The sequence below is a fragment of the Typopeltis vanoorti genome, chromosome 20 (genome assembly GCF_054136105.1).
Source record: "Typopeltis vanoorti isolate ZY-2024b chromosome 20, IOZ_Tvanoo_1.0, whole genome shotgun sequence".
In the NCBI taxonomy this organism is placed as follows: domain Eukaryota; kingdom Metazoa; phylum Arthropoda; class Arachnida; order Uropygi; family Thelyphonidae; genus Typopeltis; species Typopeltis vanoorti.
The window spans coordinates 94,723,536-94,748,977 of record NC_143568.1 but is presented as its reverse complement, the minus strand read 5'-3'; the positions used below and the strand labels follow the sequence as shown (position 1 = coordinate 94,748,977).

Here is a 25,442-nt window from a genome sequence, read left to right as displayed (position 1 = left end):
TGGCTGACCATGTCTTGGATACAACCCACAGGATCTCATGGAAAAAACCACCATGCTCCACCACAGCAAATTCAAGAAAGAGAGGCTATTTTTAGAATCAGCAACAGCTCTCAGAAATCAACCAAATCTTAATAAATACAGTTGCATTAAGCTTCCTAAGATTGGGGAAACACTTATCATCAGAGATTCCACCTTACATTCCAGGCCACCTACAACAGCCATTAGAGAGTGCTCCACCTACATAGGACTTTAGAGTCATCATGTGGTTGGGCTTAGTATTGTGTGGTATTTGTGTAGATGTTACATTAGATTTTTTGTAATCCCTGAAGATGTCTCAGTGACTGAGACAAAATATAGGAAGTATTAAATTCTGTTTTAATCCTTTCTGAGTGCTGTAAACAATCCATTAAGCCTCCAACATGATGTCCTCACAGCACTTAAGCCTCTACACACAGTGATTAAATATTCAATGTCATTTTATATTGGTGGGATTATGCTAGAAGAAACAGATGAGGTAGAGACTTTGGAGTTTTAGTAGATCGGAAGGTGAAGTTCAGTGACCATAGAGTAAAGATTGCAAATACAACTCAGACAATAATTGGAATTCTGAAATGAACATTGTCATGTAATGATAAGGAATTCATTTTGTCTCATTAAAAGGCAATAAGATTTCACTTGAACTATTATGTAGGGAGTATATCCTGGTTTCCATGGGATTACGATATAGTAGAGAGAGAGTGCAAAAGAGAGTGTTAAAAATGATATCAAGATTATAGAATACTGATTAATATGAAGACAGATTAAGAATTTGTAGACTGTAGACACATGTAAACAGGAGAAAGAGGAGTGATATTATTGAGACTTACAAACTTATGAAAGGGTTACACAGAATATCAGTAGCACTGGAATTTTTCATTTTATGGAGAGTAGGAAAAGTGCAAGATGGCATCCTTGGAAATTGAGAATGAACGCCAACACGAATAAAGTGAGAGCTAGATTTTTCTCTTATTGAGTAGTGCATGATTGGAATTGATTGCCATTAGATGTTGTGTATGAATTCAAGAACAGGTAGTACATTTGATGTGGATAGTATGTGGCCTCCCTCAATGAGTCCTTGACTCCCTGGAGATATGTCTTAATAATAATGATAATAATAAATAAATCTAGCCTGCCTCATCAGATATACCAGAATGAACAATCAGGTTCAGTCTAGTTTACTATGTAGCAGCATCCTTCAGGACTGCTCTACTACTGTACCTTGAAACGGAGGAAATACTGACTTATTCAAATAGGGTGTGTTGATCATGTCCGTGAAGGGTATTAGCCACAATGCAGATTGAGAATGGGAGGACAGAAACTGAAGAACAAACACGGCAGTAGCCACTTCAGTCCAATATGTATGCATGATAGTAGAACTTCATGATGAAAGTTATTTACCACGTATATGGAAAACGTTTTATAGTAGAACTACATTAAACACATCTTTAATGTAGTTTAATGTAGTTCTACTATAAAACTTTGTTTATTTAGATGTTTTTATCATCTGTATATTATTATACTTATATGTATAAAAATTTTATTTACTAAAAGAAAGAATGGCAATGTAAAATTACATAGGCAAAGTGGATACTAGATTCAACATTATTTCAAAGCCAAATGTTTGTAGAAACTCTGATAGTTTTGTAAGTTGACCTGAGAACTTACAAGAATACAATTCTCAGCATCCCAGAGTTGCCTTAGTTGTGCTATTTAAAAGACATAGATGCTGCTGAAGCATCCATATATTTACCTTTTTATTAATGCATTTTTTAAGGTTTCACTGACCTGACAGCTGTTTCGAAGTGGTTGGTTCTCTTCAGAGACCAGGCAGAAACCTTAAGCGAGCAAAAACTCTTGTTCAGTACTAAGGAAATTGAAATGTCAGAGAAATGTATTTTTCATAAGTGAATTCTAGGAAGCACCCATGTCTTTTAAGTAGTGCAAGCTAATGCAACTCAGGGATGCCGAGGATTGTATCCTTGTAAGTTCTCAGGTCAACTTATAAAACTTGAATAGTTTCTACAAACATTCGGCTTTGCACGTTGGATCTAGTATCAACTTTGCCTAAGTAATATTACATAATTAAAATGAAGCCTTATGGCTCTTTCTTTTAGTAATTACTTTTACACCGACCGAGAGCAAAAATCATGGATAGAAGTCATGTTGCTGCTAGAAGGAAGAGTAATGACTTCTGAGAATGGACCTGAGCAAGTAAGAAGCAAGGTGGAAGAGTAGATGAGTAAGAAAGGAGAGATTGAAGCAGTGCTTAGGAATGGAGAAGTGAGTAACAGGAGTAAGGAGAATGAGAAAACAATAGTAAGAAAAGGAAGTTTGGGAAGTCAGGGTGGACACAGGGCCGCATGGTTAGCCTAGTGGCTTTGCGCTTCGCAACCATATGACTGGGAAAGGAGTGTCCTAGGTTCGATTCCTATCGATGACGTGAGGAGCTGAAGGATCTTCATCAGCCATAGCCAAGTTAGCCGGTCTTGGGCATGGACAGCAGGGTTTTTCCTGCCAGTTTATCTGGCGTTTTTCATCCTGCAAGCAGACAAACTGGCCCCATGAACACACACAGGGATACAGCCAGAGGTACTTCGAGGCATAGGGGTGACAATCTATCCTCATATTTCGGTTACAAAATTCAAGCATGCTTGGAGGGTTGTGGGCCTTAAAGGCCTATTAAAGCCATTGAGATAGATAGATAGATAGATAGGGTGGACATGGGGATATAGCATGAAAAAGGTTGATGCTGGAAGAAGAAGTGGATGTGTGAGTAAACAAGAGAGGAATGAGATGGCCTGGAATGGGGAGTAGAACATTTGGATCTGGAGAGGGTTCCAGGATGGACAATGAGAGACAGGAATGGCTGGGTGAAGGCAGGAAGAAGTCATTCTAAAGTGATATCAGTGGAACTTGTTACACACACACACACACAGAAATGAATTTTTATGTTCGTATAAAAATGCTAGCCATATCTGAAATAAGTGGAATGAAATTATTGCTTGACTGAGTTCGTTCAACCAAAAACTGTTGGAATAATTGGTTAACTGATTAAGAGTTTAATGATGCAAGTTTAATGATGCAAGCACAAGTCATACTATGCCGAACATTGTTGGAATAAATGAGACATAGCTGGATGAGGACAGCAACAGAAATGGAAGGTGTATGGTGTTTTTTGTAAAGATAGAAAAGGAGTTGATGATAGAAACGGAGTTATGCCGATGCAGGGTAGAAATGCAACGGGTTGCATTCTATCCAGTGGTGAGCTATAAGGGACTAGTGGGGGGGCCCTTTGTTAAATTTTTCTCAAATTTGCGAGCCCCTTGTGCATCTTGTTTAATAATCTTGTAGAACTAGAAAATACCACTGTGGAATGTATACATGCTACTATAATTGTTACTTTAAATTCATATGGATTTTCTAATAACTATATAAAAAATCATCTCATTGCATTTTGTTCTGATGGAGCTAGTGTAATGTTAGGAAACAAATCAGGTGTTGCAATCAAACTTCCAGAAAAATTTCCCAACGTTGTGATTTGGCATTGCGCTCATCGTTTACACTTAGCATTAGACACATCTTTAAAAAACATCTTTAAAAAACATTAAAGAAATAAATAATTTTGAAATATTTATGGATAAATTATATGCTTTTTATCATCAATCACAAAAAATCAACGAGAATTAAATACAATTGCAAAAGACCTTGGTATCGAAATTTTAAAGATCGGCCATGTGTTTGGACCACGATAGGCAGCTTGCAGTTTACAAACGGCTCTTGCTTTGTGGAGAAATTACCCAAATTTATGAAAGCATTTTGCATCGAACGATAAATATAAGGGCTTTTTAAACTGACCAAATTGAGAATTTTTAAATTCTCAATTTGGAATTTTTAAAAAATCTAGCATTAATGATTGATATCTTACAGGAATTATCATATCTGGCAGAAGCTCTACAAAGTTGCCATATAAGTATTATAAGGGCTAAGTTAGGCCTCTCTTTTTTTTTCTTTTTTTTTTGCTCGACGATGCGAGCCCTTTGTTAAAATTTCCATAGCTCACCACTGATTCTATCCAACTGGGAATTGGATAGAATGCAATACTTAGTTGAATGTTGCTATATACCTAGTAATGTGAAGGCAGTGACAATGAAATGTATAAGAAAATTAGCCAAACAAATAGGAAAAGGGTGATCATTGTGGTCATTGGATGATTTTGATTCTGGTAATATAGCCTGAGATGACAAGGGCAGCATCCAGAGGCAAAGAAAATGAATTTCTTGAGATTCTGAGAGACGACTTCCTTAGGCAGTATGTAACAGAGGATACACGAGGACTAAGGGATCTTGGATTTGATCACAAGATCCCTTAGTCCTCGTGTATATGTGTAACTACAAAGCTGGGAAAAACTCAGGAAACATCTGGCAGCTGTATCATGAAATGAGAAGTTCAGGAGAAAGGAGTTCAATGCTGCTTTGGTGCTATTCAAGAACTATCCAATAGAAACAATGCCAAAATGCAGTCGAAGGGTGAGAAGGTTAAATAAGGTAGGGGTGAAATTAATGAATAAAAAAATTAAGCATAAAATAGGGAAAAAGACATTATGGAGGCAGCAGCATAAGATGAGTGGTAATAATCAGTTGCATGAGGATTACAAAGAACAGGCAAGGAAGGTGACTCACTTGGTAAGGGTAGTAAAAGTGCAATATGAGCAGCAGTTAGCTAATGAAGTGAGGAAAAAAAAACCTAGGGAGTTCTTTTGAAATACTGGTGAAAATGGTAAAACAATAACCAGTGTAGAGGATATAATTCAGATATTAAACGAGCATGTTATAAAGGTATTTCATCCTTGTGAATGTCACATCATGCAGCATTTGAGTAAAAGACAGGAGGAGAGAGTGACTGTGAATGATCAGGAGGTACATAAGAAATTGGGTAAACTTGATGTTAATAAAGCTGTGTGACTCAATGATATGCTACCGCTTACCTTGAGGAAATGTGCCAGGGAGCTAATACCTGCCTTGATATACTTGCTTAATATGGGTCTTACAGTGGGAAAAGTTCCAAAGAAATGGAAGAAAAGTATAGCTGTATCACTTCATTAGGGAGGTAATAAGATTTAAGCTTTAAATTATAGGCCAATCAAAGTGCCAGGTGTTGTGATTAAAGAGTTGTCCTAAAAGAACAGTGTCATCAGCAAATCATATGTGATCTAATTCTTTTCCATTTACTATAATTCCTCTATTTTTCCATTCTAGATTTTAAAATTTCTTCTAGGTCTGCCATAAATAATTTAAGTGCAATGGCATCGCCATACTTAACTCTTTTTTTATAGGAAAGTTCATACTTCTTGCTGATTTTATAGATCCAGCTAAATTTATATATAGATGAATATCAATACTGAATATCAAAAGCTTTATGACAGCAGCCCTACTGCTGAACTATCCACTGTCAGGATAGTAACCTCACATGGAGAATTAATCTACTTTTAAGCCAACAGAGAAAGCTACTCGAAATGAATCTATGGAAAATTACCCTGGAATGGAAAAGGTTAAACAAAAATGGAAATGACAAAATATAATACATATAACAAACTGGAATGTGAGAGGAATAGTGTATAAAGAAAAAGAAAACCACGACATGCTCTAAAGAGATTCAACGACTTTGAAGGCCAGAAGAGGCCACTCTAGGCCTAAATCCTTGAAAAGCATGATGATGAATATCCATATACATAATTATCATCATCACCAATTTCCTGATATCTACCTTCAAGGAGTGTTCAGGATACTATCACAACACATGATTAACTTTACATTATTATTAACCTCCAATCCACCATTTTCCTCCGAATTAGTCTATTACTTGTCAGCACTTCAATATTGTCAATACTATCACAACACTACATGATTAAGTTTACATTATTATTAACCTCCAATCCACAATTTTCTTCCGAATTAGTCTATTACTTGTCAGCACTTCAATATTGTCATAATTAACAATTTGTGCTTCTAAGGGCACTTATCATTGAATCAGTGGCGTTACCATAGCTTTTGCCACCTGGGGAGGTCCCTGAGTTTGCTGCCTCTCTCAATACATACCAAAAATACTATAAAAAGTCAAAGCAACATATAGGGTAAGGTTCAAAGTGCTGCCCAGGGTGGGCTGCCCCTTCCAAACTCCCGTAGGTATGCCACTGGATTGAATCAATCCATCTAGACCTTGATCTTCTTCTGGGTCTCTTTCCTGTCATTTTGGCATCAAATACCAGTTTTTCTAACCTTTCATCATCTATTCTATAAGTGGCCATATCTTCATTTTTAATATGATTCTGCCATTGGTCTGTGATCTCAAGTCTTGGATAATGTGCTTCATTTCTAAACCCAACTCTCAGATCCATAGCTTAAAACTGGTTTGAACAATGTCTTGTATACTATTAGTTTTGTGTTTTGACTAAATCATTATAAATTTATTCAGCTAGCTACCCACCATACCAGCTCTGCTTATTCTATTGTCTATTTCCAGATTTAACTTGCAGTCTTCACTAAAAACTGTGTCTAAATAAATAGATAATAAATTTATAGATATATAAATGAAATATTAACAATCTGGAAACAGCATAACCCATTTGGTATACATATGACCCTGCAAATGAAGATAGATACACTACTATTTGCAGATGATCAAATAGTATTAGCTACATCAGAAGATGACTTACAAAGATCATTAAAATCATTAAATGATATCTCAAAGCAATATAATATGACAATATCCAAAGAAAAAACAAAACTAATGGCATTCAAAGGAGAAAACCCAATAAGAAGTAAAATAGTGATATATAATAAAATACTAGAACAAGTAAACACTTTTAGATACTTGGGATGTGATCTATCATACAAAGAAGAAAAAGACATAGACACTAAAATATCAAACTTTGTCAAAGTAAATGGCATAATAAATAATATATTTAAGCCATCCCTGGTACAAAAACACACTAGAATCAGACTATATAATGTCTTGTCAAAACCAACTCTACTATACGGAAGCGAAACATGGACCATGAAAAAGAAAGATGAAAAACGAATTCAAACAGCAGAAATGAAGTTCCTCAGAAAAACAGCTGGATATACCAAGTGGGACCACAAAACAAATGAAGAAATCTTACAATCCCTGAAAATAAAACCAATTAATTACTACATAAGACAGTATAAACAAAAATGGCTAGAACATTTAAATCGAATAGACAACAGCAGACTACCAAAAATATTATACAGATACAAAATAAGTGGAAAAAGAAGAATCGGAAGACCAAGAAAACGATGGCATGAGACCAGAACAGGCCACATGGCCTAAATTCCATATTAGGAAGAAGAAGAAGATATAAAATAATTTTGTGTATGTTTCAAGAGTCTTATTAGGTAGTAAACAATACTAAACAGGACCTCCATCCTTTCTAGCTCAAATAACAAAATTTTGAGCAAAAAAGAGGGGGAAAAAGTAAAAATGTGCCATCCACAAATAATTCATTCATGCTTTGGCTCTACATTGCATAACTTTCACGACCAAAAATTAATATTGTCATTATGATATAAACAAAAATATTTATTAACTAGCTGACTCATTTTTTGTAATGTAAAATTTCAATATAATTTCTATACAATTTTGTAATTCTACACAATAAAAATAAAATAAATTATAAGCGAGAATTTTCAAATTTTATGTTTATACCGTTCTTTTAACTCATTTCTGAAAAAAAATTATTTAAATTTACTGGGTAGTAGATCAATAGAATAGCATTGCATATTTGATCTGTTATTTTGTCATCCACTTGGCCCAACTGGCCAAGTGGATGACAAAATAACAGACTACACTGCAATATCACACCCGTGTCCCCACTCTACAGACTACACTGCAATATCACACCTTGGCTTATGCACATTTAACATTACAGTGTTCAACAACCACTCAGGTAATGCATTTCTCTCATTCACCACTTTTAGTGAAAAAAAAAAAATGCTAAATCTGTTTTGTTTGTTTTTAACTACCTATTACTCTTATTTTCCTATATCTTGTATAACAGACTCCTCTCACCAACTCCCATGCTGGATAATATTACCCCTATCTTTAGATTTTTATAATTGAGAGAATATCTTTACAGCATATTCTCTCAATTTGTAATCATATTCAACATTCTACAGTTCTAAGACAGTCACTTATCTCTTTCTCTCTCTCTCTCTTTAAGGTTTCCTTATTATCCAGGTGACCAGATCTGTGCACAGAAACCCAAATCTAGTTCTGTGCATTTTCCAAAATTTTTCTGGTAACGTTTACAAATTTGGAAACATTTCCACTGAACTTTAGTATCCTATCCACCAATCCTAGATCTTTTATGCCTTCACCTCTTGAAGCAAAGTTCCTCCAATACAATATATTCATCTCAATTTGTTTTCATTTGCAATATGCATTATCATTGGCAAGTTCATCTAATATTCATTTGCCCAAAGCACCAACCTATTCAAATTCTTTTGTAACAAAATCATATCAGAGCTTCCTGATGTCCCAATTTAGCATTATATGAAAACATTTTTGCAAACTTTGAACATCAGATGTAGCATTTTTTTTTCCCACTAAGAGTGGTGAATGAGAGAAATGCATTACCTGAGTGGTTGTTGAACACTGTAATGCTAAATGTGCATAAGCCAAGGTGTGATATTGCAATGTAGTTTTTTTGTTCATGTATAAATTAAATGACAGCAACTCTAAAACAGAACCCTGTGGCACACTGCTTGCAATCCTTCTCTCTCAAGATACCACTCCCCGAATATATAATTCTCTGGTTTTATTAGCCAACCATCCCTGTATTCAAGCAAACCAACTGACTATACATTCAACTTCAATGAACAGTTTATCAAGCAGGATAATATCCAATGCTTTGACAAAAATCTAGAAAAAAAATCACCTATAAGCATCTCTTATGTAAAATTAACTTGTTAACCTATTATAAAATGTAACCATGAATCAAGGTCTCTCTCTTAAAAACCCATGCTACTCTTTGGAAAAATTATTCTCCAATCCAAGTTGCAGTCTATCTCTCTAACCAGTTTCTATAACACCTTTACAACAACACCTGATTCACAAACTGGCCTATAGTTTGACATCACTGACCAAACTTGGATTTTTCTTTATTCGATGGCATAATAGAGCCTCTGTAATTCATATGATATAGATAAAGTCCTTTAGTTGGAAAGACCTGGGTTCGAATCCCATCTAGGACACGAGGGACCTTTATCTGGTCTCTTTCAAGTAAAGGTGAGTTAGTAATAGAGGTAGAGGGTTTTTTCACCTGGAAACTCAGGTTTTTCGTCCCTCAGAAGAAGTAAACCTTTGAACACACATACAGACCTACAGTCATAAGATATATATACTTAATCCCACATTCATATGGGAGGAGAAAGGGAGGGGGGGGGGATCCCATACGAATAAATAAATAAATAAATGGCACAATTTTGCAATCTTTCCACTTATCTGGGACTATTTGTGTGTCCTGCTGAACAAACCATATCATGGAAACTATTAGCAACCTCGCATATTCCCTTAACAAACTGTACATGCCGATATATCCATCCAGTCCCATGGTGTTATTAATATCAAGTTTTTTTGTCAACTGATAGCACTAACTTGATATAGGTTCTGAAATCTCTGTAGGGCTGATATTAAAAAAATTAAAAAAAAAATTAAATTCCATACAATTTACTTTCATGACCTGCCAACATATTCACTGGACATTTTCCCTACATTTCCTGTGAATGTCTGTGTAAAGGTTCCTACTTATTTAGCTACTACTATATCCAATAACTCAGGTCAGTCATCCATACTCACTTTTTCTTCTACTACCAGCTGAATAAATATAGAATTTTCTAAGATTTGGGATTCTGCATCAGTCAATCACCTTTCTTGTGCTAATTTCTCCTTCTCATTACATTTATTATTACCTTCTTAGCAAGGTGCTTTTACTTCTCATGCTCACCCTTTGTATCTTCTCTATAACATACTCTTTCTCTGAAGATTCTGCATAATTTCATGATTTATGCATTTCGTTCCCACTCTGCTATCACCTTCCTTTAGAGATGAAGTCTGACATTGCCATCACTAACTAATCTTGAATAAGTTCCAGGAACTACTCATTACCTTCCCCATCAAGTGACAACAATCTTCTGCTCTGTTATAGACTTCTTTTCTCTTTAATGAAGCTTACACCTGCCTAGCGATCTTCTTTGTCAAAATTATATGATCACGCTTCAGCAAATGGTAGCATTGTCATGACTCTCTCATCACAATATGACCAACTTGATGTCATCTCTACATGTATTTGTGGTAGAGATGGCATCAATATAAGTACTTGACCCTTAAAACTCAATGGGTTTATTCTCCTTAGTTTCATAAGAAGTTTTCTGCTTTTAATCCTTCCATAAATAAAGTAATAGAAGGATCAAATAAACAATTTTATTATCTCCTGCCCATCACTGACCAATTTCCTTTATCTGAAAACCTTATGGTAACACCCCAATAAATATCCACAATTTATGTTCGCCTCTATGTGAAACCTGATATCACTACTGTTTCCTTCCCATTCCATTTAAATGGAGAGGATACAACTCTTCTGTGATCATCCATAATATCCACCACCTTTTTTTTTTTTATTTTCTACCTTTTAAAAAATATTTTATCATTTTGAACGAACCATATCTTACTGACAGCAATAATTTGGGAGGACAACTAATTTGATCATGGTCAAAAATCCATCCCTCTATTTCTAATACTCTTATCATTCTATAACAGCTTGGACTCTGTTGCTCCCATTTTTGCAGTCCTAGTTTTCATTCTACTATTATAGTAGAATAAAAATTAGGGCTGCTATTCTATTCTATTATAGTTTTTTTTTTTATGATAATTCTAGTCACAAAATGCTGACAACTAATATGAGCTGGAAGGGAATGAAACAAAACTTTCTGAATTTCTGAGCCATCATAACTCTGACTTCAGGGTTATGATGGCTAATGAAGTAAAATTATATCAAATAATAAGAGGCACAACAAAAACTAAGTTATCATAGTAATGAAAATTGAAAAATGAATTAAGCTGCTTGCATATGTAAATATCTTACTATCTTCAACTTCTCCAGAATTTAGTACTTCACTCTGAATCTTGATTACTTCAGCAGTATCATTCTCTATCTTTTTAATATCATTGGAAATATCTTCCACCTATACCAAAAAGGGGACTTATCAGATTTAGCAAAACTATTATAATTTCTTTTTAATCATGTTTTATCTAAAATGCTAAAGTTATCAAGGAGCATGACAGTGACTTTTAGGCTAAGTTGCTGCAGAAAATTCCATATCTTAAATCATAAGTTGAACATCATTATTATGTTACTTTTATCCACATAGGTAACCAGCAGAGCACTGTGCCAAATGCGTAGCACTGAATCCAATTAATAAAAAAATAGAATAATTTAAAAACAGTGAAAAACATCTAAAAAACTGCAATTTCCCTCCTTTTTCTCCTCCACCTCTCCTTAGACATCTCTACAAATCACATGACTGAATGAATTTCAACCATATTTAGATAATAGCTGTTTCTTTATTATTATTGCACAGGTGCCTCCATGGAGTCCTAAGACTCATCATGGGAGAAAAAACTATCAACACAATATCTATCATATTTCTCCTTGAAACCATTAAGAGACAAAGCACCCACAACTGACTCAGATAACCATTTCATTCATTCAACATTCTCCAAGCAAAAAATTTAGTCCTCACATGAGCGCTACCCACACTCTTACCCAACTTCTGGGGATGACCTCTTGACAACCTGCAGATGTTGCCACTACCGATTCTAGCAATTTATTCCTCGACTGTTTTACCTGCTTTAGCAAAACAAAAAAAATGATATCTCATAAAACACATCTCATATGGGTAAAAGAAAGTGAACTTCCAGTGCTGAGGAAACAGAAGGCTGGTTACAATTTGGAAATGACTACTTGGCTGACATTATTATTATAATTCTTAAAAATATAAATTCTCCCTCTGAAACTGAAAAGTATTGCCATTTATTTGAAATCAGTGAATTACATATTTCTAATTGCAATTCTCTCCTGCTTTCTCAATACTTGGCTCACATTATATATACATATATATATGAAATGTTACATTATCAAAAATTATGGACACGACTACTGTGTCAGAGCAAAACTTTAGTTTAATATAAACCAAAATGAATACTCGACGTTTCGACCTTCATATTAAGGTCATCATCTGGAGCATACGCACACACACACACACACATATATATATATAAACGTGTTGCTCTCCAGCCCAATTTAATTTTGTAACCTAATAGATAATAATAATAATAATAATAATAATAATAGGATTCTAGCTTTGATGTAGTAAAGGTTTTTTTTTTTTTTCCTCACCAGAGGTTTGTAACAGCTGGTAAGTAACTTTAGCAAACATGTAGATTGTAACGCAGCTTGTTTCTTTGTATATATATGTATGCTCCAGATGATGGCCTTGATATGAAGGTCAAAACGTCGAGTGTTCATTTTGGTTTATATTAAACTAAAGTTTTGCTCTAACATGGTAGTTGTCTCCATAATTTTTGATAATGTATTCTGATCACCGTGTAAGCATGAAACAAAGGATATATGAAATGTTCTTTGTGAGATGATCATTACTCGAAGTAGTTAAGCGAGTTTGGTTGACTGAGTAGATAGTGCTTCTTTCCACCAACCAATACACCATGGATTTCAATCCAAGTGCAGGCATGGATGTTTGGGGATGGGATTGGAGAGCAGATGGATTTCACTATATGTTGTGTTACTATCATCCTGTTGGAGACATGAGGTGGCTTGAAAATAGTTCAGTTTTTTCCCTGGATTTTTATATTATATAACTCCCCTTAGGCCCACCCAAAACTTTTTTTTATGTATATAAAAAAAAGATAGCTACAGAACTTAGGAATGTATAACTGCCTAGAAGACTGGGTAGGAACAGACTATCTAGTGTTCCTGAAAGAAAAATGCCAATAACATTTTTAAAACAACCAAAACTAAAAAAAGAAAACTTTACTCAAGCTAGGTGATGTTTGAATTTTGGTTGATTTTATTTTATTTCTTCAAAAGTTGTTTTTGGTATTCATTGTGACTATATCAATTTGGCACGAGTGTGATCTATAGATTACAATGTCTTCGTGTTGGAGGCTTAATGGATTTTTTACAACACTCAGAAAGGATTAAAACAGAATTTAATACTTATTATATTTCATCTCAGTCACTGAGACATCTTCAGGGATTACAAAAAAAACTAATGTAACATAAACACAAATAACAAACAATACTAAGCCCCAACCACGTGGGTGACACTAAAGTCCCAACTAGGTGGAGCGGCCTCTAAAGGCAGTTGTAGGTGGCTTGGAATGTAGGGTGGGACCTCTGGTGATAAGTGTTTCTCAAATCTTAGGAAGCTTAATGCAACCGTATTTATTAAGATTTGGTTGATTTCTGAGAGCTGCCGCTGATTCTAAAAATAGTCTCTCTTTTTTGAATTTGCTGTGGTGGAGCATGGTGGTTTTTCTCCATGAGATCCTATGTATCCAAGACATGGTCAGCAAGGCCTGACTGACCATAGTCGTGGTAGTTGCAGATGAATGACTTGTGTTCCTCCAGGCGTTTACAACATACCCTGCTCGTGCGGTTTAAATTACATCAGCCAGACTTCAAGAATCCTTGAGATTAGAAAAAGGGAGCACATTGGAGACGTTAATAACAATAGAGAAGAAAAATCTGGTTTATCCTTTCATTTCTCAAGAACTAACCATATCATAGAGTGGGATAAAAGCACCATTCCTTACATAAAGGAGGATTTCTGCTCTTGAATTATTAAAGAAGCTACAACAGTTGCCCGTTCGGCACAAAACCTTACCAGGAACCAAGGATTAATCTTGCCCGAGATCTGGAAGACCCTCATTAGATCTCTAAACATACAGGAACTGAATTATAGTGCCAATTATAGAACGTTCCTAAATAACCATAAGTGAAATTACAAGCGCTATGCATGTATTGTATGCATTCTGTTTGGTTCAATATAATTGGAATCAGTTGATTTATACTCTGTAACAGTTTTCACTTTAAGTGCCTTATATCAGTTATGTACCCTGAAGATGCCAACATCCTCAGTTGGTGAAACTAGCCAGTATAACATAGTTGTTCTAAAAAAAATACATCATCAATAAATCCCAACAGAAATCATTTCCATAATCAATATTTTACTTATTCTATAGGTTTTCCACTGAAATGCAGTTGAAGTTTTTTATGTTTCTGTATATTTTCATACTTTTTTTAAATGCTGATCTTCATGCCAAATTTGTTACAGCTGTTATTCAATTTAGTCAGAGAATACTGGACACTTACACTGGACGTGTTTAGAGAACAGATCACCTGCATAAAGCAAAGAGATACTTTTGTACCTCTAATTCTAATATCAGGTACTTTCTGTGATAATGTGATCAATAAAGATGATGAATAACAGTGAAGATAGTGTACATCCTTGTCTTACACCAGATTTTATATCAAGCCATTTTTCTGTATTTTCTTCAATTCTAACTGCTGACTTACAACATAAATAAAGATAGACTGTATATTATTATTATTATTACCCCAAGACCTCATGGAGTCAAAGACTCATCTGGGAGGTCCTTTTATCACACACACATCTCATCATACCATGTCTTAAACACACTCAAACTCCTTGCAGACACCACACTCTCAGGCAAGGCATTCCAATCATTCACAACTCTGCACGAAAAAAACCTGCCTCTCATTCCCCTACTCACACCCTCTTTATACAGTTTCCAGGGATGACCTCTGGTTCTCCCCTGATCTCCCACTATTCTCTGTAGAACTTCTCCACCATTGATCTTATAACAATCCCTTACCAACTTGTAAGTCTCTATCATATCTTTCCTCTTCCTCCTCTCCACCAGACTCTGCAAATTACATCTTCTCAATCTTTCCTCATACTCAACATTCCAGAGGTCAGAAACTACCTTGTCAGCCTCCTTTGGATCCTTTCCAACATCTCTTCATCCTTCTGAAAACCCGGTGACCAAATCTGGGCACAATAGTCCATGTGTGGCCTAATCAAAGCCTTATACAACAAAACAAGAATCTCCTTACTTCTACACATCAGTATCCTCCGCATCATTCCCAGAAGCCTTTGTGTTGTCTTCACAATTTTGGTGATGTGTCCCCTAAATTTTAGATCCTTGTCCACTATTACTCCCAGATCTCTTATTTCCTCAACCTCCAACAATATATTCTCACCAAGCATAAATTCTGCATACCATCTTTGTTTTCCAAATTTTAAAACCTTACATTTTGTAACACTGAACTCACATCCCCATTTCCGTGCCCAATCACTCAATTTATTCAAGTCTTCTTGCAAGGTCACAACATCTTCACTACTCTTTATGGTTCGTCCCAACTTTGCATCATCTGCAAACAACTGAATATCTCCATCTAAATCTTCGCCAATATCATTAATATACAAGTTAAACAGTAATGGCCCTAAAACAGACCACTGAGGCACTCCACTAGTGACTCCTTTTCCTGGATATCGCACCCCCATACACAACTTGTTGATACCTATCAGATAGCAAGTCTCCAATCCAATGCACTAGTCTAATATCCAACCCCATCTACTCTAGCTTGACTGTTAACTTATCATGAGGTACTCTATCAAAAGCCTTTGCAAAATCCAAGTATATTACTGTGCATCCTTCTCCTCTGCCCAAGGAAGCAGAAACACTTTATTGTAATAAATAAGTAGATTACTAAAACATGATCTCCCTTTAGCAAATCCATGCTGTCCATCAAAGATTATACCATTGTTGTCAACCGAACTCTGGATCCTAGTTGTCACAAGCTTCTCCAACAACTTAACCACAACACCAGACACACAGATAGGCCTATAGTTTGATGCTTGAGTTCGATCACCTACTTTATGAAATGGCACAATCTTGCCCTCGTTCCACTCCTTAGGAACTTCACCAAGTGCACGACTCATATTAAAAAAATATGTCAAGGCAGGTGTCAACTCTCTGGCACATTCCTTCAGAATACACGGTGATATATTATCAAGTCCCACAGCCTTATTTACATCTAGTTTACTCAACTCCCCAAACATCTCTAGCTCACTTACAGTTACAGTCAGTCTCTCCTCCCCCATCATCAACTGCTCTCAATCTCTCCATGAAGTCACATTCACAAGATTGAAAGATCTTTATGAACTGCTCATTAAGTATCTCCACCACACATTCTGCAACAGCTGTCTTTATACCATTTTCTCCAATCAATGTCATCCTTCCATAATTATTCTTTCTTTTGCTGGATACATATCGAAAGAACTCCCTAGGATTCTTTTTGGCTTCATTAGCCAAATGCTGTTCATACCTCTCTTTAGCTACTCTCACCAACCAAGTCACCCTCCTTGCCTGGTCTTTGTAGACCTCATGAAATTGGTTATTTCCACTTCTCTTATGCTGCCTCCACAATGCCCTTTTTCTCTGTATCGCATGCTTAATCTCTTTATTCATCCATCTCACACCTACCTTATTTAACCTTCTCACCCTTGGAATACATTTAGACATTGCATCTACTAGATAGTTTTTGAAAATCCCCCAAGCTGCATTGATCTCTTTTCCAGTTCTAACTCCTCATTCCACACTACACCCGCAAGCTGTCTCCTGAGCTCTTCATAATCACCCCCATTGTAGTTTCACATATACCCTTTTCTCACAGGGGTCATTGCACTGCTGGCAACCACCCAGGTAATCACCTCATGGTCACTCTCACCAATTGGTGGATGATTTGAAACCTCATTTACAATTACATCCTCTGATGAGATGACCAAATCCAAGACTCTTAATCCTCATGTGCCCTCTGTTACATACTGTTTGAGGTAGTTATCTCTGAAAAACTCAAGAAACTCATTTTCTTTACTCCCAGTTGTTATCTCATCATTCCAGTCTATATTGCCATAATTAAAATCACCCATAATGATCACCCTTTTCTTATTTGCTTGGCTAATTTGACTATACATTTCACTAACACCACCATCCACATTACCAGGTCTATAACAGCATCCCACCAAGTATTTGATTACCTGTATCTCACACCATACTACCTCAAAACCACTGGCACTATTTCCGTCTTGCATCTCTACTTTGTATGGAAATAACTCTTTCTCTATCATCAATAGCACTCCCCTCCCTTTTTACCCCTTCTATCTTCACAAAACACATCATACCTTTTCATCTCTATTCCTATCAGGTTGTCATCCTCTTCCAACCATGTCTCACTTATTCCGACAATCTTTGAGTGAACAGACGCAATTAGTGCAACCATTTCATCTGCCTCGTTTCTTATACTTCTAGCATTGGTATACAAACACAACAGCTCATTTCTGGATCTACAGCTAGTTCCACTGATACCACTCACTCGATGTGATCTCACTCCATGCTAGATTGGGGCCATTTCCCTTTCTGCTTCTTGATTTTAGAACCTTTTGAACTCCAACTGTTTCCTCTTGATTCCTGGTCATCCCATTCCTTTCTTGCCTACACATGCTCTCACCTCCTCTTGGAGCATCCACCTTTCTCACGCTGTGTACTCCTGTCCACCCTGAGCCTCCCCGTTTCCCTGATCCTCTTGCACACCCATTCTCTCATTTTCTATACTCATTCCACTCAGTTCCCCATTCATATCCACTTCTTAAATCTCACCTGTCTTACTCTCCTGCTATTCCACATTACTCCCCTATCGATCTGATTCATTCTCTCTATTCACTTCTCTACCTTGCAGCAGCAGTCTCTCCAAGCGACTCACACCATAACCACTCAAATGCAGTCCATCGCTCCCATACAGCTCACTTCGTCCCTCAAACTCATTCCACACATTAATACAAACTGTACTCCCATCTCCTCACACATTTCAGCCAGCATATCATTCAATTGTTATTATATTGCTCTGGATAAAATTCCATTTATTCCATATAATCTGCAGAGTTTTGAAAAGCTTTTCTCTAGATACCTTGTTGTATTATTTTTCCAGATCTACTAAACTAAGATGTTATATTCCTATGATTTTTCAACTGTTTGTCATAAAGCGAAAATCCTATCTCAACAACCTCTATTTGAACCCAGTTTGTTCTTCTCTAAGTTTCTCTTCCACAATTAATCTTAGACCCTTCTGAGGTATACATGCTTAAGATGAGTCTATCTCCCACTGATGAGACTTCAATAAAGGTAGAAATCAGACTTGGTAGTGTTCCTTCCCATAATGCTTAGCATTATACACACCCAAACGAATGTGTACTTTGTATTATGGAATACAAAGTAGTCGAGTCACGAAGATGCTTCACATATAAACTTTGTTTGCTTACGATTGGATAAAGGATTAAACCAAGAATATAATTTCTTGGCATCTTTAATTTATATTATGATCAAGTGAAAAAACTTTCAACATATATGCAATTCATCGAAAATGTATTTAATTAGTGATACTGAGGCTAAATGTGTATTAATTATTGAAGCTGATAGTAGGTTTTGTACAAATTTTGTGTATAGCAGTCAACAAAGGCAAAAGGGGGCAGCAAGAACTAAAACAAGAACTACCATGAAAATTGGGTGTGTTGAACAGTGTGGATTTTACAAAGATGGTTCTTTGTTGTAATATGTATGTGTTAGTGAAGAGGTTCATCATCATCAAATTCCTGCCATGTACCCTCAAGGGGTGTACAGGATATGACAGTACTACATGAAAAAATTACATCATTACTAACTTCCTATCTACAATTTTCCTCCAAATCAGTCTGTTACTTGTCAAGACTCCAACATTATCAGATCTTATATTTCTATCGTCTAAGGCACTTTGTACCGTATCAATCCACCTATATCTTGGTCTTCCTCTGGGTCGTTTTCCTGCCAACCTGGCAGAGAACACTTGTTTTGCTAATCTTTCCTCTCCCATTCTATTTAAGTGACCATACCATCTGAGATTAGCTCTACTAACGCATTCCTGGATGCTGACAATGTCAAGTTCTTTCCTAATATCCTCATTTTTAATATGATATTGCCATTGATGCCATCTGTTCACGCCTCTAATCTTTCTCAGGACTCTCATATCTGCGGTCTCTAGTCTTTGGTCAAGTGTTTTACTTCTGACCCAGCTCTCAGATCCATAAGTTAAAACTGGTTTGAACACTGTCTTGTATACAGCTAATTTAGTGTTCCAACTAATTTCTCTCTTATTCCATATGAATTTATTCAATTGACTTCCCACGATACCAGCTTTGCTGATTCTGTTGTCTATTTCTATATTTAGTTTACCATCTTCAGTAAAAATTGTGCATAAGTAGCTGAAATGTTTTACTTGTTCCACAGGTTCTCCATTCACAACACAGTTGACATTTTCAATGATTCTGCCTATTTTCATTGTCTTTGTCTTTTTATTGCTGACCTTCATACCATATCTATTACAACAGCTATTCAATTTAGTCAGAGAATCTTGCAGACTTGTAGCGGATTTATTTAGAAATATAACATCATCCGCATAAAGCAAAGAGTTGACATTAACATCTCCAATTTTGATATCAGGTTTAATACCACATCCCTTCATAATGTGATCCATATAGATAATGAATAACAGAGAGAATAATGTACATCCTTGTCTCACACCAGATTTAACATTAAACCATCTTCCTGTACTTCCTTCAATTCTAACTGCTGACTCACAACTCAAATAAAGACCAAGTATTGCTTGATATAATGCCCCATTGACACCATATAACTGCAGCATATTGAATAGCTTCTCTCTTGGCACCTTGTCATATGCCTTTTCCAAATCGACAAAACTTAAATACAGATCTTTGTTATATTCCCATGCTTTCTCGACTATTTGTCGTAAAGTGAAGATCTGATCCTGACAGCCTCTATTTGGCCTGAATCCAGCTTGTTCTTCACCAAGCTTTTCTTCCACAATTGTTCTCAACCGTTTCTCAAGTATACTTGCATAGATCTTGCCAGGAACACTCAGTAGGGAAATACCTCTGTAATTCTCACATTCAGTTTTATTTCCCTTTTTATATATGGGTACTATGAGAGCTCTACTCCAATCATCGGGAATTCGTCCCTCTGTCCAGGCTTTCTCAACTATGCAGTGCAGCCACTGTAAGACTCTTATACCACCATACTTCAGCATTTCTGGTCGAATATCATCTACTCCTGCTGCCTTTCCACATTTCAAGCCTTTGATGGCTTTTTCTACTTCAAGTATGGATATGTATTCCTGACTGCATGCCTGGTCAGTGTTTTTTATCACTGTGCTGTCATCACTGCTTGTTTCATTTAGCAGTTTTTCAAAGTAATTACTCCATACTTCAAGGATATCTTTTTCTCCTGTTTTCATTTCACCTTTATCATCTCTAATTCCTTTTACAGCACTCTTTCCTCCATTCCTAAGCTTCTTCAACAACCTCCAGAATATTTTGCCACCTTCTTGATATTTATTTTCTATATTCTTGCCAAAGTCCTCCCATGACTTTTGTTTAGCTAGTTTTACACACTGTTTAGCTTTCTTACATTTGTCTCTGTATTCTGTAAGAGTAAAAGCTGACTTATTTGCCAGGAACTTTTGATAAGCTTTCTTCTTTTCCTTCACTGCCTCTTTAACTTCCTGTGTCCACCAGGGAGTTCTGATTTTTTTATCCTTGCACACAACCTCACCACATGCCTCTCTGGCAGAATCAATCAATGTTTCCTTCAGAGTTTGCCACTGAATCTCCAAGGTTTGATTCCTGTTCTCAAACTCTTTCATTTTCTTTTCAATAATATTTCTGTATTTTAGTCTACAGTTCACATCTGAGAGCTGCTCAACTTTTATTCGCTTTAAAACTTTCTTACATGTTATTCTTTTCAATATGAAATTCAATTTTATCCTGCTCAAGACTAAATAGTGATCACTTCCAATTTCAAATCCTCTGTACACTCTGGTGTCCTGCACCAGGGAGAAAACATCACTATCAACAATAACATAGTCAATGAGACTTTTCTTATTCCTAGCCTCTTCTCTCCATGTGAATTTGTGCACATTTTTATGTTGGAACATGGTGTTAGTAATAACCAGTCCATGTCCTGAGCAGAAATCCAACAGATATTTGCCCATTATTATTAGCTTTGCTCTTTTCTCCAAATTTTCCCAAAATATTTTTGTATGTCTCACAATCATTTCCTACTCTGCTATTTAGATCCCCAACAAGGACCAACTTTTCCTTTTTCATTGTATCAGTTGCTTTTTCTAAAGCCTCAAAAAATTCCTCCACTTCTACCTTAGTAGAACCTTCTGTTTCTGTGGGACCATAGGCACAAATAAGTCTCATTGTCCAGTTCCCCATTCTCATATTTGCCCACATTACTCTACTTGATACTGACTGCCATTCAAGAAGATTAGCCTCGTATTTTGTGTTGAATACTATAGCTACTCCTTCTTTTCCTTGATTGTCATTGCCTGAATATAACATTTTGTATTTATTGCTCAGAAAGATCTCACCAGTTTTGGTCTTTTTTGTTTCAGTCACCCCTATTATGTCGATCTGGTACTTATCTAATTCCTCAGCTAGCTCCATTTCTTTGCCATTCAGGCTTCTTACGTTGATAGTACCGATCTTTAACTCTGGTGATGTTGAGTTGGGGTTTGTTTTCAGATTTGTTCCAGTAGCTGACTTTTCGCTGTTCGCCCTGGTTCCCTGGAGAAAACAACGGGGGCCTTGTTTAACCGGGTAACGCCCCAGCCAGCATGAAATTTTGTCATGTTGTACCATCATTTTTTATTTTGGTTTAACCAATAAGAATACAATTTGGTCGGCTAAATCCCAAATTGCCAGCCCATCCTCGTTCGTTCAGTATCAAAGTAGATACCCAACAGGGTGCACCATGAGAAGGTGAGGATTGGACATTAGGTCAGAAGCCCTGGTCGGTTCTCCGCATTCCTTTAAAGGCTATGTGGAGGTCTCCTCTCAGTTATACAGCTTTGACCCTTAAGCACCCCAGTGAAGAGGTTTTACTTTTTCAATCATTTCTGTATGCACAATCACAATCTCTACAGAAAGTGTGATATATTAATGGACGGCAGTGATATGAATAAGTCAGGAAGGGGAAGTACAAAATATGAGATGAAAGGCAGTGACAGGAGTAAGACTGAGAATGATCGACAGAAGCCTAAGTGCAGGAATGAAAATGATGGACAGATGAGTGAGCACAAGAGAATATGAGTGCAGAGAATGTGATTGTGTATACAGAAATGATTGAAAAAGAAAAAGGGAGAGTAAATGCCAAAATAGAAGTGAGCCTGACAGAGTAAGAGCTGGCATAACTGCAAGAATAGAAGAAAGCTTGACTGAGAGCAAATTGGGAATGATTGTTGAAATGCAAGATATGAAGAATGAAATTATTAAAATGAGAAATGAGATGAGATGTTTACAAAATGAAATTAGACATATGGTGGATAAACAGAAGAGTGAGAAAGAATAAAATGAAAGACAGTGGAGAAAAAGAAATGGCAAATGACTCAAGAGTAGCATTACATGAGGATTCCATAAAAAAAGTGTGAATGCAAGAGGTTTGCTTTTCAGAAGGAAAGATGAACAGAGTGATTGAGGAGCTGGATATGAGAAGTAAGCATGCAAGAGAGAGTTAGTGGTTGGAATGAATGATTTAGTAGGAAGGGTAGTTTGTGTGTTACCCAGGTATGACAATGACAAGTTATGGGAGCAACGATCTTATTATTATTATTATTATTATTATTATAATTAACCAGTGTCATACTCAGATAAGCTTAATAAAAAGCTTCAAGGATGCAAGTTGAGACATTACATCTCAATTAAGATCGACACAAAGAAAAAAAATCCATTTATTACATTTAAGTGTAGTTGTTACAGCATTTAAATACATTAAAGAAAAAATTTTAAATATATATAATTTATTGTTATTGTATAAATACTTAAAAAATATAATGTTATTCAACTACAACTATAAATTACCAACTACAGAAACTATTATTATATTACACCTCCAAGGAGTCCAAAGACTCATCAAGGGAGGGCATCAACTCTACAACTCTTCATCTTAATACTCCACCAACCTTCATTATCTAACACCAATGCCATCTACCACCGACTACTACCACTAGTGCTTTCACAGACAATCACAAACATCCATGCCCACAGCAGGATTCGAACCCGCTGCCTTTTGGCTGGAGAGTGGATACGCTAACCACTTGGCCAACCAGATCGGCTAAACTATGATTAATACATTAAAAAAAAAGGAAACTTTGTATGAATTTCATTGTTAAAAAAAAAGCCTATGGAATTTTTTTAATAAAAATCTAATGCCAATGCCTTTTTCATTGTGTCAACTGCTTTCTCTAAAGCCTCAAAAAATTCCTCCACTTTTACCTTAGTAGAACCTTCTGTGGCACCATAGACACAAATAAGTCTCATTTTCCAGTTCCCCACTCTGATATTTGCCCACATCACTCTACTTGAGACAGCCTGCCATTCAAGAAGATTAGCCTTGTAAATACGAGGCTAACCTTCTTGAATGGCAAGAATTCCTGATTCCAAGTGATGTCCCAGCTGGCACAAAATCTCATATTCTACCAGCATGTTTATTTCTAGTTTAAGGCATGTGAACTGGTTACAAGTGTTCCTCCGGTGAAAGATGTCATATGACATCTTTCAAAAACATTACCGGCCTGGTTGACTAAGTGATTAGCGTATCCGCTATCCAGCCAAAAGGCTGCAGGTTTGAATCGCGCTGTGGGCATGGATATTTGTTTGTGCAAATACTAGTAGTGGTGGTCAGTAGTGGATGGCGTTGGTGTAGATGATGAAGGTAGATGCAGTAGGTGGATTGGTGGAGATGAAGAGTTGTAGATTAGGGACCCTTCCTCGATGAGTCTTTGGACTCCCAGGTGTTGTGTAATAATAATAATAATAATATTAAAACCTGTACTAGACCAATCTGTAAATATGATAGATTACATCAAGTCAAGACTTTTAAAAGCAAGCCTTTTTCAAAAACTTTGCATATCTATGGAAGCCAAGTATGAATCTTTGCTTTTGCACACTGAAATAAGATGGTTATCCAGGGCTAACGTGCTATTCTGAATTTTAGAACTTAAGAATGAATTATTGGCCTTTTTTAAAAATGAAGATATAGATGCTTTTGTAAAATGTCTTCAAAATGATATTTGGTGTTGCTCAAATGGCATATTTAGCCAATTTTTTTAATTACTTAAATAGTGTTAATATAAGTATCCAAGAGAAAAATGGAAATATTTTGACATCCACTGACAAATTGTCAGCTTTTCAGAAAAAAAGTATCTCTTTGGAAAAACTGAATTATTTCTGTTATAACAGAACATTTAACAATATTGAAAGAAAAGATCTCAACTTACAATTCCTGCCTTAAATATACACAATTATGACTGGATACGAAATCAATTAATACATCAAGTTATGAATTTTTGTTACAAGAAGAAGAACAATTAGTGACCTTGTCAACGGATTGTACTCTAAAAATGAAATTCTCTGAAATAACTCTGGAAGGAATTTTGGATTTTTGTCCAAGCTGAATACCCTGCTCTCTCCACAAGGACACCGAAAATTTTTTTACAGTTTTCAACATCATATTTGTGAGCTCGGTTTCTCAATATTATTATATTATTATTATTATTACGGGTATCTCCATGGAGTCAGTTAGGCTCATCGCGGGAGACCCAAACTAGCAAAACAACATCTGTCACATCTCTTCTTGAATTCATTTACAGACGAAGAGCTCACAACTAAGTCAGGCAATGAATTCCACTCATTCACCACCTTCCAGGCAAAAAACCTTGTTCTGACACCTTTGTTAACCACACTCTTCTTTAATTTCCAGGGATGCTCTTGTTCTTCCATAACTATCACACAGCTGAAACATTTCCTCTGCATCAATCCTATAAAAACCTTTCAGTAATTTAAATGTTTCTATCATATCCCCTCTTCTTCACCTATCAACCAATCTCTGCAATCCACAAGCTCTCAATCTATCAATGTAGGGAGCATTTTTTACATCACTCACCAACTTGGTCACTCTTCTCTGAACCCTCTCCACAGCCTCCTCATCTCCAAGGAATCCAGGTGACCAGACCTGAGCACGGTAATCCAAATGTGGAAGTATCAACGCTTTATAAAGGGGAATAATAACCTCTTGATCTCTGGATGTCAGTGTGTTCCTCAACAACCAAGTAA

General features: G+C 36.1%; 1 protein-coding gene across 4 annotated transcripts in view; it reads right to left on the bottom strand.

The window, feature by feature from the left end:
* Nucleotides 1-25,442, bottom strand: part of LOC150095677 (syntaxin-like) — a 280,662-nt gene that overhangs the window by 203,219 nt on the left and 52,001 nt on the right. For all 4 annotated transcript variants that reach the window (XM_090410061.1, XM_090410062.1, XM_090410060.1 and 1 more), the window contains exon 3: nucleotides 11,198-11,297. In XM_090410061.1, the coding sequence (XP_090266187.1) occupies nucleotides 11,198-11,297 (100 nt within the window). The remainder of the gene's footprint in view (nucleotides 1-11,197; nucleotides 11,298-25,442) is intronic.